At 46.9% G+C, this 17,744-nt stretch overlaps 2 protein-coding genes across 5 annotated transcripts; both read left to right on the top strand.

Moving 5' to 3' along the window:
• The first annotated feature begins 666 nt into the window (after positions 1-666).
• On the top strand, positions 667-3,479 carry LOC114353527 (asparagine-rich protein). The gene is made up of 2 exons (XM_028305562.1): positions 667-853; positions 1,332-3,479. Exons 1-2 carry the CDS (start codon positions 783-785, stop codon positions 3,235-3,237), a joined length of 1,977 nt encoding a protein of 658 aa, XP_028161363.1. The 5' UTR covers positions 667-782; the 3' UTR covers positions 3,238-3,479.
• Positions 3,480-5,323: 1,844 nt separating this feature from the next.
• On the top strand, positions 5,324-15,757 carry LOC114353523 (glycogen debranching enzyme). Of its 4 annotated transcripts, none has more exons than XM_028305558.1 (11): positions 5,324-5,583; positions 8,945-9,063; positions 9,256-9,350; positions 10,362-10,563; positions 10,644-10,854; positions 11,235-11,372; positions 11,494-13,235; positions 13,304-13,486; positions 13,574-14,327; positions 14,411-14,545; positions 14,618-15,757. In XM_028305558.1, exons 2-11 carry the CDS (start codon positions 8,951-8,953, stop codon positions 15,755-15,757), a joined length of 4,713 nt encoding a protein of 1,570 aa, XP_028161359.1. In that variant the 5' UTR covers positions 5,324-5,583; positions 8,945-8,950. The 4 variants fall into 4 exon arrangements, with proteins under 4 accessions (XP_028161359.1, XP_028161357.1, XP_028161358.1 ...); XM_028305556.1 differs by having other exon boundaries at positions 5,570-5,720; XM_028305557.1 differs by lacking the exon at positions 5,324-5,583 and adding an exon at positions 5,600-5,636.
• Positions 15,758-17,744: the final 1,987 nt, after the last annotated feature.

Here is a 17,744-nt window from a genome sequence, read left to right as displayed (position 1 = left end):
AAATCTCCTTGTAAATTCTTCGAAATAGCCAATTCACTAACCAAATCAGAAGTTAAACAAATAAATAATTAATATTTGAAACTAAGATTACCTAGTTAAATAAAAAATCACAAAATTGTCGGCCATTTAGGCTTAATGTGTTGGCGAATCAGGGAATTACAATCCCAATTCCTGGGTAATCGGTACCATGTGGCAACATCGGCCCAATCCGGCCCATCATGGCGGTTGTTTACTATTTTGTTTATTAAGCAGTTAATTTCGTTTGAGATTGTTTACAGGAAATAATCATTGTTTTATCACAAGAATTGATGCAAAATTTTGTAGTGCGTGGTTGCGTGGTCCTGGAAGTGACATATTAAGATTCCACGCGTAAGTGTTTATTTCGTGATTTCCGACATTGGATCATTGTAAACATTTTTCACATTTTTTACAGTAATTTCTTTCTAAAACGTTTTACCAGTAATTACACTTATCATTTTTAATGATACCTATGTCAAGAAATAAAGATTTTACATTGGTTTCATTGAATTTGAGCAATTTTATATATTTTGTTTATTTAGAAAGAGCGAGTCTGCCCACAGAGAGCGAGATAGTGATACTTAGTTTGTGCTTCAAGTAGGTATTCGGAGTGTGGCCTCCATTTTTATCTGTAGCTTCATGTATGAAAGTGAGGTTATGTTTGACTTTGATGATTATTTTTGGAATTCTGCGAGTGAACCAGGGTTTACTTACTGCGTGTTTCATGCAATGTATGTTTTAGAAATTTAAATATAAAATTTATTATGGATTCTTCTTCTGGCGAAGAAAGTTTTACTTGGGAAAAGGCATCCTATGGGAGCGATGCTAGTGATGAGTAAGTTACAGAATTTCCAGCTATTTGTTGCTATAGGTTAGAAACAGTGTGCGATTATATTAATTACTAAATTATCTTAGTAATCTAAGTAATTGACATTGAATACACGCATTATAATATCTTTGAGAAAAATTAAAGTTACTGTAAACTAAGTTTATTTTATATCTAAATTAATCTTATCATTATTATAATCAACTTAATGAAGTTTCTATTAATTTATGACTTTTATCAGTCCAATGTCACATACAATAACTAGCATGTTTTTTAATTTTATATTTTATAATAATCTTTGTTTGATCATTTTGAACGTCATCATCTATTCAACATGATTTCATGTAATAGGCATCATGTAGGTACATAATTGTACAAAGCTAGACCTTAGAATCCTCAATGTTGTCATTTACAGACCCATAATTATGTAAGATGTTGTGTTATGATTTATAAATAATATAATACATAATGCTCATGTTTATTACAGGCCTTCTAAACTGGAAGTACAAGACGTCAACAATACAAAAACTGAGCTTAAAGACAGAAAAAAAAGGAAACATAACATTGAAGAAAATAGTTTTCAAGAAGAAGAGTGTCCTAAAAGGAAAAAGATTAAAACAGAACCAGAAAGTGATTCCGAAGCCAAGAAAAAAATTAAGAAAAAAATGAAATTGTCTAATAGTAATGGATATTCTTATAATTTGAGTGATTCTGAACAACAAGAGAATGATGAATATCTTAATATGCAAGTGAAGCAAGAGCAAAAGTGTCTGGAATTAAGCAATAGTATAAAGTACGAAAAAAATAAAAAGCATAGAGATAGTGAATTCGAAAATGTAGATTCTAAAGATAGCAATGTGAATGATAACACATCTAAAAAGAAAAAAAATAAGAAGAAAAAAGAACTTACTAATAATGAGCTATCAATTGACAGTGCTACTGAAAATGATTTATGTAACCATGAAAACCAGGATGATAATATTGTACAAGAGAAATATGAGCTGAGTAAAAAGAGTCCCAAAAAGAAAAAAAGGAAGGAAAGACTGCCAAGTGAAAGTCATGATAGTCCTGAAAATGAAAACAAATTAAGTGCAGAAGAAACTAAAGTACAAAATAATAAATCAAGTGATTATAATTTTAATGAGTCCAATCAAAGTGATCACAGCAATGATTTAGATAGTAGCATGGGTGTAAATGACACAAAATATTCAAAAAAACAACATCAAAACAGTATAAACATTCATTCAACTGTTAGAATTACTCAGTCTCAAAATGATTCACCAAGAAAGATAACATCAACTAAACAGATTGATTCTTCCCATAACAATGTAGCAGCTATTGATGACAAAAGCAATTCAGCATATTATAATGATGAAGAAATTAGAAGTCACTCTAACAATGTTTTAGATGATAGCACTTATAAAAATCATTCTGAATCATTAAAAAAGCAATTTTTCAATACAACAAACAACCAATCTCCCATTAAAATTGCTAATAATTCACCAAAAACATTGTCATCCAAACAGAGAATGGACTCTCTTAACAATGTAAGTATTACTAAACCAGGAAGATTAATGGACCGAATTTGTTATGAAGATGACCCTGACACAGATACAGATGTAACTCAAAGTAACAATGATACCTCAACATACTTAAAAAAGTACTTGAAACAAAACAACAATTTGCAACCAATTGTAAAAGGGTTAAAAAAAGGTTCAGAAATTACTGATGATGATGAATTGTGGATATTAAAATGTCCTCATGACATTGATATACAAAAGTTAGATAACACTTGTTTTAATTTAGACAACAAAAGTAAAATAAAAATTCATGGTGAAACATATTGTGGAAATTTAGATGAAAATACAAGTACAATAGCTATTTTATCCTCTGATAATTGTAATTTTATTATTAAAAATGTTGTTACAAGTGGTACAATCAATTTACGTAAAAGATTACCAAAACCCCATGTGCAAGAAGATAATGTTATGGTAAATAATCAAACTGATTTTATTCCATTGCCTAAAACTAAATGTCGCCATCCATTGTTTGGCTCAGACTACAAGGACGCCATTCATGTTCGAATGCGCGAGCGCGTAGACTCTGCAGCCGAGGACCCTGAGGTGTCCACAATTTATGAAAGAAAGAAGAAGAAAAAACATCATAAAAGAGATTATTACACTACATTGAAACAAGAATTAGACAATTCATTCGAAACATCGCCAAAACTAGAAAATGAAGCAGATGTTACCATAAAGAAGGCTAAGAAACGCAAACATGTAACTGAAGATGAAAGTTATAAGAAAAAACCTAAAAGGATAAAACTTGAGCCAGATTCTGCAGAAGCTTGGGAGTCTGAAAAAGCAATTGAAGAAAACCTATTTAATTTTTAGATAAGTAGGCATGTCTATATTGTCTAAGTATGTTTCTGTAAATATTATTAAATGATTATTAGTGATCCAACTGATTCTGAGTAGGATGTGATCTAAAGTAATTTAATTAATGCATTGCTGCAGTTATAACTAGCATAATTTTTAATCCATGGAATGGCAATATTATTTTTTCAAAAATAGGTTGTTCAGTGTTCACTCCTACTATGAATATTTAGGATTACTACTAACTAAAATAATTTTAATATTTTGCTTTTTATTTACCTGCACCACAATAAATACTAGCGTCTGAATTATGGATGGTTAGGACTGTTAGGAGTGCGATATAGGGATAATGTACAAACTCCCGAATTAATTTTTATTGTAGTAGGGGCAATTCAGTGGTTTGTGGGGTATAACTACAGTGTGGGATAGGGCTAGCGATAATTTAAGGCCCCTTGTTTTCCTGTGTACCCTTGCGATGTTATTTGTCAAAAATGCCCCATATGTGGACCTACCAAGGGGGTACATAAGAAATACATTTTTTTTTTATGTAGTCACATAAAAAATGAAGGCCCACTTATGGGGGCATTTTTGTCGATAAAATTGACAAAATTGCGTGGTATATTAAACAAGGTAGTACATGCTAATATCTAGACTTACAGATTAAGATACTTAAATACTAGTAGAAATGACTCGCATTAATATAACTTATCACTAAGGCCCGGTCTGTGAGCACGTAGAATTTTGTCCAATGACCCCAAGCTACCCATCCTTATCGCTCGCGCGTAATTATTATGTTGCTATCGCGCTCGCACACTCGCTGCGGGTGCCAGTTGCAAGTTGCACAGTCGCCATAACCCAAACACACTGTAGGTTTAACTGGTTTACCGGCAATTTGTATAATTTAGGAATTCTATACAATCCTTAGTCAATGTGTAGAATGTGGTGTAGAATACATGGGGCGCGTAAGCAATGTATGAAATGTTATAATTATGTTTAATAAATACTTTACCCTAGGCAGTGTATGTAATTCCTAGGTATTGTATAGAATACCAGCTGGCCCACCGGCAATGTGTATTAAAGTACTTGTTTTTATGTTTTTCTCTTGCACGGTAAAAAAAAGTTTCACTTATCTGTGGTTGGTTTCACATACGTTTCAAAATAATGCCACAGCTAAAATAGATCCAAGTAAGATTAGTTATTGACGTAGGATGTTTTATTCAACTCGGCAAAATACTATTGCTACTGACATACTGATTTTTTAGCACCAAATTAAAAATTATTACATTTGTTATTCCTCTGGCCGGTGGGTAGCACTGACGTATATCTCATGGACGGCTCTTGGTGTAACTTAAAATTATACGTGCTCGGTACGGTACGGTACATACAATTACGCACACACACGCAATATTATAAATACACGATTTAAGCAAACAACATGGCCGCAATATAGGCAATCAGCTGACAGATTTTTGTGTTTGTGTGTGTAGTTGTCAGCTGATTGCCTATATTGCGGACATGTTGTTTTCTTAAATCTTGTATGTACTCGGCACAAATCAGGTAGTTAGTGACGTCACATGAAAATGCTGCCGGAATGAGTACCTACTGATCAAACATTATCTATCTCTTTTTTCATACGTCACTATGGGTAAGTTAGAAAGAGATAAACAGCTGTTTGTCATTAATGTGTTGATTTGATATATATTTGTATATGCAATTTTTGTATAGATCAATGTTTCCTCTCCACTATAAGTACCTCTATGGTGGGTAGGGACAATGGGAATAAAAAAAAATTCCACCAGTGCCTGACGGGGACAAAGGGAATGAACAAAAAAAATGACAAAATTGTTAAACCAGTCAAGTAAAGAGCGACCGACAGTTGACTCGCTAGAGCGCTCGATCGGTCACGCTCAGGCCCGCTCAGTGTTTGTTCGTTTGCAAAATGTAAAAACTTTTTAACAGCTAGTTGAAACGAAGCTGTAACGTAAACGGAGCGCAACTGTGCCTTTACGTAAAAGACAGAAAGCTACTGTCTTCAAATGTTTCACGAACATTTACTGCGTTTTAGTCATTTTAGTTTAAAAAATAAGGTCTTTCAATGAAAAGTGCTTAAATCCTTTGTTTGCTCGTGAACTTTACCGCGATAACGAATTACAATTCAGCTGGAATGAAAGTGTGGAGCGTGCGTGACTGGAGTGTGTAGACTGGAGATGAAACGCGAATGAATTATTTCAGACATTATTACAAAATAGACACCGTTTATTTTGGCCGGACACGCAATCATGATCATACTTACCATGCATTTATACTGTGGCTGAAGGTCATACGAAGGAGATATTTATCTGTCAGTGACAAAAATTCAAAACAGTGAGTGAACAAATGAGTAAAGATATTATTTTTTTATCAAATATTAAATACAGGCAGGTTTGAATTTGTGATAGTTTCATGTGTAATGCAGTGAAGTCAGTGGTTCTGTAACTATTAATATTCACTAACAATTTTTGGTAAGACATTCACAATGCTATTAATACTTCCTATCGCCATGGACCAATAAAAATACGCTTGTTTAAATCGGCTTCAAAATTGAAGGGATATTAATTTAATTATTAAAATAATACTGAATAAATATAATAATATACGTTTAACAATTTCCTGGGTCAGATTTAGAGCTCTGCCTAGTTTAACATCAAAATTGAAAATAACAGTAATAAAATTGTAATTACCTTTAATTTAGACTATTAAATCCCTTAATTTCGTACTTTTACTTAATACGAATTTATTCAATGAGTCTATTTTTCTCTTCATTAAATGTATAGAAATAGTCGGAAGATACATTTCTAATGTATTATAGGTACGATAGTACCTACTTGTCATATTCAAACAGTAGATGATAACCATGATTGAACTATGAATAGGTAAGTACTTGGTCATTGTCCTAGTCTAAAACTTAATTCTCACACTTAATAACCGTAACCGTGCCGTAACTTAGTTGTTGCAGCTGAACTTTAATTTCTACATATACAAGAATGCAAGTACTATAACAATACTTTTTATGCAATGTAAAAATAAAAATGGTTTATTTTCTTAATTTATAACTAGACTTTATTAAATTGATTGACATTATAATGGAGTGGTGTGCTGTTTAATCAGAATAATATTATCTTTGAATGATGAGACACTAGACACAACCGGTGGACCATATGGCATCCCAAAGTGTTAATAAATGTAGAAACATTGTTTTGACAGATCTTTTCAAGAAGTTAACTATAGATGACCCACGCTGAACTGTCCCACCAAACTCAATGACAGGGGGGCGCTACCATCGTTCAACTGTATGGTTTCCAACATGGCAAAAATCGGAACCAGCGATCCGGTATAGACGGTGGCGCCCCGCTGTCAATGTCATGCACAGCACAGTTCAGTATTTTGGAACTATATAAAAAAAACCTCACATCAGACAATACATCACAAAATCGCTCTTGTCACAACTACACTAGATGCCATGCAACATTGTCAGTTTGATGCGCAATGAGCTTAATAATGTACTTAATGGAGATTATAAAATTAATATAAATGTTACCCACTACAGTATCAAATAAATCTAAGCAGTCTTAGTTTTTAATCTTTGGTATTTAACACTATGAAACCTCTAAGTGTTGATAGTTGCGGGCAATGTTGGTATTTGTTGTGTCTGTTTCAAAGTTTTTATTTGCACAGTAACATTCTCACACACTTTACAAGTATGGAAACTACCCGGTGAAACTGCAGTGTTTCAATGTGAGAGAGTATTTCATACCTATAGTGTTACGGAATAATACATTAATTTATTATTTAAAGAAGAAGAGAATATTGTCTGATAAGTGTCACAACAACCAATCTTTTGTTTACTGTTATTTATTTCCAATTAAAGATGTTATTATGCTGTTTATCTAGATTGACTTCTAGACATGCAGAGGTAAAATTTTATTGATCATTTAAAATAGNTCAGGCTATATATTAATTTATTTTGATAACTTGTAATAAGGTTTAGTTTGGCAAATAAAATGAATTGAATATTTTCAACAACTTTCGCCAGCTAGTTTTAGAGCTTCTCATAAATATTTTTTTTTATTTAGTACCTTCATGAAAGAAATAATTAGGTATGGCTAAAACTGTTGGTAGGTATTAAAATTAGCCCAAGGTGTAAAAAAGTAAGTGGAATGATGTTTGTAGGTTTTGTTCTTTACTTCTAATAAGTAGGTTCACCCGAGATGTACTAACGAAAAGTGCTCAAGTAGCGTGATGCGCCAGCTACGCGTCATGGCTTGTGAACATAGATAAAAGATGTGTAACTTTACTCCTCTTTTAGACCAACAAGTTTTAAAGGGCTGTGTTGTATAATTAAATGTATTAATTATTAACAAATAAATAAAACTTGTTCTTAAAACCAATAATCTAAAAATGTATAACATACCTACTAGCTTTTGCCCGCGGCTTCACCCGCGTGAACTTTAGTTTGTCACAGATCATCATAAATTATAGCCTATAATGTTATTCTGCGTTATAAATAATAATACTGTAGTTTCATCAAAATCCGTTTAGTAGTTTTTGCGTGAAAGAGTAACAAACATCCATCCAGACATCTATACCTAGACATCCAAACTTTCGCATTTATTACATTTAGAAAGAAAGAAAAGTAATGTCCTGAATCTGTTATTCCCAGTTGCCCCCGTCCAGCAAGTAGCCTCAAATTACAATGTACACCAGTCTTAGATCATTAATATATGGCTCCAGTAGAGTAATTGAATTGACGTGCTCTGGGAGAGCGTACCGTTTACCGTTTAAAAAGTTCGTCACACGGCGTCACATGATGCCTATAAATTCATAACTACTTGGTATTTTTGAATGAAATAAAAACAAATGTATTTATTTATTTATTTTTACTCGTAGGTATATATTATTATGTAAAAGCTTAACTGTAACAAAGGTTTCAAGTGATTTTGCACACCTAGTACTAACATTCTCCATTGTCTTTTAGTCTTAGCCATTTATTTTTATTGGGAAAAATATTTCTCTCAAAACTCTTTCTTCTAGACTACTTACCCACCTATTCACGTTGTTTTTTTACTTGGTCTCTCCTAACGACAGGCAGGAGGAATAATTGAACACGACGAAGATCAATTGGCTAACTAAAGAAATAATTCTGTGAGGTGGCAGGCAGCCCTACAAGATGTTAGGAGAGCGTCACGGACTTTTGTCCTGACCGTTCCGGTGATTCGCTGGGGTTTATTTAAACCCTTGTGCGAGCGGCGCCTGCGTTTATACCGGACGTGCTGTTCTATGGGTGCAAACGGCCAGCCTCCGACATGCCGAAGATGGTGACTCGAGAGAAAAGCGACTACGGGAGAAAGGTGCAAGAGAAGGCCGTCATCGAAAAGGTCGCGCCGACTTTCGCACCTTCGTTATAATGTTTCAGCGCAATGGACCCTCGGTCTCGAGCATTCTGCTTGCTGTTTGAAAAGTTCATCTCATACGTTGCGAGACTGACGGTAGTAGCCTAACACTGGTTTAGCCCGCACCAGTACGTGCTTTACAAAACATTATTTAGGTCGTGTTCTTTTTCAATTCGGTAGAGGTTTCAGAGCCTAGTCTCCTCCTTAAAAAGATGACGAAAACATAAATCGGAGACGGTGAAACTAGCTCTGACGAATGCTAGGATGTGTGTGACCGATTGACTTGTGTGGTGCAGAGGCAGATGGCGATCGAGCGGAGCGCAGCGGCGGCCGCGGAGCCGCCGGCCCGCGCCGCGCCCCCCGTGCGCGTCATCACCCTCGAGCACGGAGAGCACCACGACTCTACGCTTTACAGGTCAGTATTTTTGTTCACTGGACTATTAGAACATCGTTAGTATGGTATAGGATCAAACGCATTTCGTAATACATTACATATTGTTGGTAGGATCAGTCATTCTAATGTCCCTCTAGGCCCTAGGGACATTAAGTAGGTACTTATGTAGATATGTAACCTAGTTAGTTTCAATAATAATTATGTTTGTTACAGATTTGAAAAAGGCTGCCATTTACAGTTCTGCCCTGGTCCCAGCCTACTCGGGCGAAAAGTTTTCTTGTACACAAACTACGTGGTGTCCGATAATGGTACGTGAGGTATCACTTGCGAACTCTTTATTCCGTTTGCACCGGTCACCGAGACCATAGATAAAAAATTGGCCAAGTGCGTGTCGTGACTCGCGCAGTGTAGGGTTCCGTAGGTGTCCGTCGTTACCACAATACATTTATTTCAGAAGCAAACAATTACTTCTTTTCATATTTTCATCTAAGGAATTTTTACTGGTTAAGAAATTTTATAATACACTAGCGGCCGCCCGCGACTTCGTACGCGTGGATCCCGTTTTACCCCCTTTTCCCGAATTTTCTTTGCTATAAACCTCACGGAGCCCGAGACCTTTCCAACGAATGCAAAACCGTGGAAATCGGTTCGTGCGTTCTGGAGTTATAGCGTCAGGGAGGAAAACCCCAGTGCCGTAAAAACCCGACTTATTTTTATATAGTAGATGAGTCAAATGACTATTACCTACCACTATTACTCTTAAACTAGTAAGTGATCTATCTTAACCGCTATAGTTTTCTTTGAAAGTTCATGAAAAACACTTTAATAATTTTCAAACAGATCCCTAAATGGAAAATAGCCTTAGAAACCCCTAAGCCATTTTAACAGACCTATCCAACGATACCCGACACGATGGGGTAGAAGATGAAAAAAAAATCCCCACTTTACATGTAGGGGAGCTATGCTAGAAATATATTTTTTTCTAAATTTTATTTTACCGTTTTGTCGGCGTGATTAATATACATACTCCCACAAAATTACAGCTCTCTAGTGCCAATAGTTTTCAAGCAAAACCTCGGACAGACTGACGGACATAACGAAACTATAAGGGTTCCTTGCCAGGACTACGGAACCCTATAAAAACCGGTCATGTGCGAGTCGGACTCGCGTATCGAGGGTTCCGTACAAACCTGTATGCATATAACTTTGATTTTGTTACAGCATAAAGGTACTATAGCCCTGATTGATATGAATTTCAATTGAATACTTCCACGCGTTCATGTAACGTTTTGTAATCGGTCACATGACCTCTGCCTCAGCCGACGAAGACGGCGGCGGCGAACAGGCCGAGTTCGTGCGCAACCAGTACTACGGGCTGGAGTGGCGGCGCGAGGAGGCCGGGCCGGGCGCGGGCGCGGACACGCTCGGCGGCGGCGTGCTGGTCACCGACATCGACGCCTTCTGCGAGCTGCGCCTCGCGCGCGCCGGCTCCTTCCATTACTACTTCGTATACGACAGCGCGTAAGCCTCGTTGCGTATTCGCTTTATGATATTCAGTGGTCCTTTTCGACCGTGACGAATAACTAACGGCTCGTCGGCAGCGAGTCCAAGATAGGTCCGCAGGGCTCGGGCTGGTTCCAAGTGGCGCCGACGCTGCGCGTGGGCGCGGGCGGGCGCGAGCGCGTGCCGCTGGACGGCGTGGCGTGCCTCACGGTGCTGGCCAAGTGCCTCGGCCCGCTGCCGCGCTGGGAGTCCGCGCTGCGCGTGGCGCACGAGGCCGGCTACAACATGGTGCACTTCACGCCCGTGCAGGTGAGCGACGGGATCCGGCAGGATCAACTTTAGGATCAGTCTTGATCGAGAGGATAGTCTCTTGTGCTCGCCACGAACACTACAGACTAGCGTGTTTTTTGTCTCCTGTGAGAAGTCGTTCGTCTTGTTCTGTGATTTTATTTTCATCAAATTAACTAACCTACCTTGTTTTTAATCATAACATTGTGTAATTTATTTATTAATATTAGGGAAAAAAACATTTGATACACAGACAAATAATCACAAAAAATAGTACCTAATCAAGTGAACATGTAAAGTTGTGGTGGAAAATAGAGAAAATTTATTTATTATTTATTTAATTACATAAAAATGTCTGATGTTCTTTTTCGTATTATTATCACCGAACTCGTCTATTGCAGGAGTTGGGCGCGTCAAATTCGAGCTACAGTATCGCGAACCAGCTGCGGCTGAACCCTCGCTTCAGCGCCGACGCGGGCCGCGAGGCCACCTTCGCCGACGTCGAGAACCTCGTCGCCAAGATGCGCTCCGACTGGAAGGTAACTCGGAGTCTCCGCGACGAGTGCGGTTCGTGATTTCGATCCCGCGCTCGCGGGCCCTCCGGCCACCACGGGCGCCCCGGCGCGAGCCGCGCAATAAAGTAATAAACGCGTTTCGCAGATGCTGTCGATCTGCGACATCGTGCTGAACCACACGGCGAACGAGACGCCGTGGCTGGCGGAGCACCCCGAGGCCACGTACAACTGCAGCAACTGCCCGCACCTGCGGCCCGCCGCGCTGCTGGACGCGGCGCTGGCGCGGCTGTCGGCCGCCGTGGCGCGCGGCGACCTGGAGCCGCGCGGCCTGCCCGCCCGCCTCACCGAGCACGCGCACCTCGACGCGCTGCGCCACGCGCTCGACGCGCAACTCGTGCCCGAGGCGCGCCTGCACGAGCTGTTCCAGTGCGACGCCGCCGCGCTCGTGCAGGAGTTCTACTGCCTGGCGCGCAACCGCGTGCCGCCCGTCACGCCCGCCGCCGAGCCCGCCGACGAGCTGCGCCTGCTGCCCGACCCGCAGCGCCGCCGCCTGCGCGCCTCCGTCGACATGGAGCTGGCGCTGCGCCTCCACAACGTGTACCGCGCCGAGTGCTACGACGAGGACTCGCGCCTCAAGAAGTGCTGCGAGGAGCTGAAGCGCCGCCTCGAGCGCCTCAACGAGGCCGCCGCCGAGGAGGTGCGCCGCCACCTGCGCGCCGCCGTCGACAACTGCGTGGCCGGCGTGCGCTACCAGCGCCTGCAGGCCGACGGGCCGCGCGTGGCCGAGGTCGGCGCCGCGCACCCGCTGGTGCCGCGCTACTTCACGTGGCCCGCCGCGCTCGACGCGCTCGCGCCGGCCGAGCTGGAGGCGGCGCTGTACGGCGACGCCGGCGCGCTCGTCATGGCGCACAACGGCTGGGTCATGGACGCCGACCCGCTGCAGGACTTCGCGGCGCGCGAGCTGGACGGCCGCGTGTACCTGCGGCGCGAGCTCATCGCCTGGGGCGACAGCGTCAAGCTGCGCTACGGCGCGCGCCCCGAGGACAGCCCCTTCCTGTGGGCGCACATGCGCGAGTACGTGGAGCTCACGGCCGAGGTGTTCGACGGGCTGCGCATCGACAACTGCCACTCCACGCCGCTGCACGTGGCCGAGCACCTGCTGGACGCCGCGCGCAACGTCAAGCCCGAGCTGTACGTGGTCGCCGAGCTGTTCACCAACTCCGACCACGTGGACAACATCTTCGTCAACCGGCTCGGCATCACGTCGCTGGTGCGCGAGGCGCAGGCCGCGTGGGACGCGCACGAGCAGGGCCGGCTGGTGCACCGCTTCGGCGGGCGCGCCGTGGGCGCCTTCCGGCCGCCGCGCCGCCGGCCCGCGCGGGCCCGCGTGGCGCGCGCCATGTTCCTGGACCTCACGCACGACAACCCGTCGCCCGTGGACAAGCGCAGCGTGTTCGACCTGCTGCCCACGGCCGCCATGGTGGCCATGGCGTGCTGCGCCACGGGCAGCACGCGCGGGCCGGACGAGCTGGTGCCGCACCACGTGCACGTGGTGGACGAGGCGCGCCTGTACGCCGAGTGGGGCGCGGGCGAGGGCCGCGTGGGCGCCGGCGCCGGGCTGCTGGCGGCGCGCCGCGCGCTCAACGAGCTGCACGCCGAGCTGGCGCGCGCCGGCTACGACCAGGTGTTCGTGGACCAGGTGGACGCCGACGTGGTCGCCGTCACGCGCCACGAGCCGCGCGAGCGCCGCTCCGTCGTGCTCGTGGCCTTCACCGCCTTCGCCGCGCCCGACCCCGCCGCCGGCCCGCGCGCCGTGCGCCCGCTGCGCTTCGAGGGCCAGCTCGACGAGATCGCGCTCGAGGCCTCGCTGAAGCACGTCGACCACAAGTGAGTCGGCGCGACCTCGTCGTCGGATCGCTCCCTCGGGCGGCGCTCTGACCTCGCGCTGTTTTCAGGAGCGGCGGTAGCCCCCTGCGCGGCCCCTCGGCGTTCGAGCGGCACCCGCGCTACATCACCGGGCTGAGCGAGTACGAGTGCGAGGTGCGGCGCGGCGTGGCGCTGGCGCAGTCGGCCGTGTTCGCGGGCGAGCGCGTCGAGGGCGAGCACACCGTGCTGGACTTCCGCCCGCTGCTGCCCGGGTGAGCCGCTACTGTTCTTTGACCGCCGTTCGTGACCGACGTTCGCTCGAGTTCTCGTTTTACATGTGACGCGCCCTCGTGACCCAGGACGGTGGTGGCCATCCGCGTGTCGCCGCGGCCGGCGCACCGCGCGGCGCTGGCCACGCTGGCGCGCACGCTGGACGCCGTGGAGGCGGGCGCGCCCGACCCGCTGGCGCTGGCGCCCGCGCTGGCCGACCTGGACCTGGCCGACCTCAACGCCGCGCTGTACCGCTGCGACGCCGAGGAGCGCGAGGCGGGCGGCGGCGGCGTGTACGACGTGCCCGGCCACGGCCCGCTGGTCTACGCCGGCCTGCAGGGCGCCGCCTCGCTGCTGGACGCGGTGCGGCCCGCCGACGACCTCGGCCACCCGCTGTGCGCCAACCTGCGCGCCGGCGACTGGCTGCTGGAGTACACGTGGGCGCGGCTGGAGCGCGAGCCGCGCCTGGCGCCGCTCGGGCGCCGCTGCCGCGAGCTGCTGCGGCCCGTGACCGAGCTGCCGCGCTTCCTGGTGCCCGCCTACGCCGACGCGCTGCTGCGCGCGCTGCACGGCGAGCTGGAGCGCGCAGCGCTGGCGCGCATGGGCGGCGCGGCGCGCGCGGGCGCCTTCTCGCGCGCGCTGGCGCTCACGTCGGTGCAGCTGGCCGGCGCCGGCTGCGCGCCGCTGCCGCCGCCCTCGCCCGCGCTGCCGCCGCCGCGCCCGGCGCGCGCCGTGTCGCTGTCGGCCGGCCTGCCGCACTTCGCCGTGGGCTACATGCGCTGCTGGGGCCGCGACACCTTCGTGGCGCTGCGCGGCCTGTTCCTGCTCACCGGCCGCTACCAGGCGAGTGCCGCGCCCGGACCCGACGCGGGTGACCGACGAGAGTGACGAGACCGAAGTCGATTATCGATTCGATCGTTTCGCAGGACGCGCGTTTCCACATCCTCGGGTTCGCGGCGTGCCTGCGTCACGGGCTCATCCCTAACCTGCTGGACGGCGGCCGCAACGCGCGTTACAACTGCCGCGACGCCGTGTGGTGGTGGCTGCACAGCATCAAGCAGGTGAGTGCGCCCGCGGCTCGCCCGCGCCGGCCCGTCGCCCACAGCGTCCGCTCACCGCCCGCTCTGTTGCAGTACTGCAGCGAGGCGCCGGCCGGCCACGCCATCCTCGGCGAGCCCGTGTCGCGCCTGTTCCCCAAGGACGACAGCGAGCCCGCGCCGCCCGGCGCCGCCGACCAGCCGCTGCACGACGTCATGCAGGAGGCGCTCGACGTGCACTTCCAGGGGCTCGCCTTCCGCGAGCGCCGCGCCGGCCGCGCCATCGACGCGCACATGGCCGACCGCGGCTTCAACGTGCAGATCGGCGTCGACCCCGACACCGGCTTCCCCTTCGGCGGCAACGACGCCAACTGCGGCACCTGGATGGACAAGATGGGCTCCTCCGAGCCGGCGGGCACGCGCGGCAAGCCCGCCACGCCGCGCGACGGCAGCGCCGTGGAGCTCGTGGCGCTCGCCTACAGCGTGGTCGCCTGGCTGGCGGCGCAGCACCGCGCCGCGCGCTACCCCTACCCCGGCGTCGTGCGCCGCCACCGCGACGGCGCGCTCACCTCCTGGACCTACGCGCAGTGGGCCGAGCGCCTGCGCGCCTCCTTCGAGCGCGCCTTCTGGGTGCCCGCCGCGCCCTCCGCCGCCGACGCGCGCCCCGACCTCGTGCACCGCCGCGCCATCTACAAGGACACGCACGGCGCCTCGCGGCCCTGGGCCGACTACCAGCTGCGCTGCAACTACGTCGTCGCCATGGCCGTCGCGCCCGAGCTGTTCGACCCGCGCCACGCCTGGCTCGCGCTCGACGCCGTGGAGCGCCTGCTGCTCGGGCCGCTCGGCGTCAAGACGCTCGACCCCGCCGACTGGGCCTACCGCGGCGACTACGACAACTCCAACGACTCCGACGACCCCGCAGTCGCGCACGGCAACAACTACCACCAGGGGCCCGAGTGGCTGTGGCCCTTCGGCTTCTACTTGCGCGCGCGCCTCGCCTTCGCGCACGAGAACGGCAAGCACGCGCGCACCGTCGCCGCCGCCTACGCCGCGCTCGCGCCGCACCTCGCCGAGCTGCGCGCCTCGCCCTGGCGCGGCCTGCCCGAACTCACCAACGCCGGCGGCGCCTATTGCGCCGACTCCTGCCGCACGCAGGCCTGGAGCTCAGCCACCGTGCTCGAGGCGCTGCACGACCTCGAGCTCGCGCGCCGCGCGCGCCCGCTCGCCGCCGACTGACGCGCGCGCGCCCGCCCGCGCCGCCTGCGCCACGGCGGCGCGCGCCGGGCGTCCGCCGCGCTGCGCGCCGCCGGGCCCCGAGGCGGGCGAGGACGAGCCGCGGCCGCAGTTCGCGCTGGCGGCGGAGGAGGCGGCGGAGGTGGAGGAGCGCGCGGGCTCGGTGTCGCGGCGCGCGTCGGCGGCGAGCGGCGGGTCGGCGCCGCGCGTGCTGGAGCGCAAGGTCCTGAACACGGAGCGGTTCAACAACGGCGCGCGGGTGTGGCGGCGGCGCGCGGGCGGGGCGGGTCGCGGCGCGAGCAGACAGCGCGCGGCGGTGCGCGTGCTGCTGGCGTGCAGCGGGCTGTTCTACGCGCTGTCGCTGCTGACTTTCTACTTTTTGAGTCTCGCTTGAGCGTCGCGGCCGACTTTCGCTTTTCCGCTTCGAGTCGGAGGCGAGGTGCCGCCGCGGTCGACGCGCCCGCTCGCTTCGTTCGTTCACTGCCGCCGTCGAGTCGTAATAGTGCCATAGAGGCTGGAGCTAATGTTATGTTAATGGTTTGCTAAGTTTTAATGAGATCCGCCGACGATGCGCCTCCCCGGTGGGGAATCTCGGATCGGATCGAAGTGATTAGTGATTAAGTTATTTGTTTTCTTCCTTTATTTTGTGTGTAAAACAGGCAATATTTTATACTCGTAAATGTTAAGTTTATCAATCGATGATATTATTATTATGCATTCTCGAGCGGAAGCTTTTGCTTTAAAAGTAGATGAATGCCTTGTTAAAATTACAAATTTTATTAAAAACTGTTTAATTATGAAATTAAATAATTATGTTGTTGATGTTACACTTGTAATATAAAACGATATGGTTCTTTATAGTGCTTGCAACTTTGTTTGGAAAGTGATATAATATTTTCTAGTAACATACCGCAAGGTAAGGTAAATAGTAAATTAAGTATAAAATATTATATTGAATATACGTCACAAGCACGCAATTTAATGTTATGTAGAAGTTAATTCACCCGACTACGGCAAAGCCAAAAGAGGATAATTAATAATATGTTATAAATTAAATTATTAGAGTTTCTCCTATTAATCTACCTCCACGAATATAACAATATTTTATAAGCATAATAATATGTATTATATAAAATTATTCAACATTGCTATCCAGCCATCTTGTGATTTTTTAAATTAGTTATAAATATCATAAGTATTAGTTAAAACGTAATACACCTATTTTATTATACTATAAATTATTTTTCAGGGAGTTTAGTGCTGAAACAAAATTATGGTCTGCATTGTATTATGGTCGCCCAATAAAAACTGTCAGTAATTGCGCATTGTCGCAAGCACAGGTCACAAGGGGATCCACAATACAAATTTATCTCGGCAGGTGGCGCATCGTCGGTCTGGTAACTGTCAGCTGTCAATCGCATACATGTTTTGTTTTAGTTTCGAACATCTTGGTTTTGTTTTACTGATTTTATTGTAATAATGTTGAAAAAAATTGACAAGAAAGTCAAACTATCTTGATTATCCAACAAATCACAAATAAATAGCCAAAGTAAATTCTAATAACATTTTGAAAGATTGATATGCCCAGACCGACGCTGGCGCCATCTGCGGAAAACTTTGCGTATGGAACCCCTACATACCGAAAACGACTAATGAAATCGTGGTACTAGATTAGTGGTATAAAAATAAAATCGTGTTTTATTCATACTTGTTTTATTTTGATGGTACACAGAGCCGTAAAAGAGCGGCGTAGCTTTAAGGTTACCATTAAACATTTTAGATTGTCTTGTAATGACCTTCGATTAGATAAAATTTAGNAAGTTTAAGTGTTTTGTAATCCTCATATTAATTCACTTCGCAATAAAGGAAAACAGAATTGGTGTCAATGGCGCCATAGACACTATAAATGTTGGATAAAAATAATTTGAAATTTTATTTATTTATTAAAATAATTGTACACAATGGGTGAATTTAACACTATCTGGCATTT

Source organism: Ostrinia furnacalis, unplaced genomic scaffold, assembly GCF_004193835.3.
Source record: "Ostrinia furnacalis isolate ACB-3 unplaced genomic scaffold, ASM419383v2 OfSCF1733, whole genome shotgun sequence".
NCBI classification, from domain to species: domain Eukaryota; kingdom Metazoa; phylum Arthropoda; class Insecta; order Lepidoptera; family Crambidae; genus Ostrinia; species Ostrinia furnacalis.
Note: the sequence above shows the minus strand (reverse complement) of the source record. Positions and strands in the feature narration are given on the sequence as shown.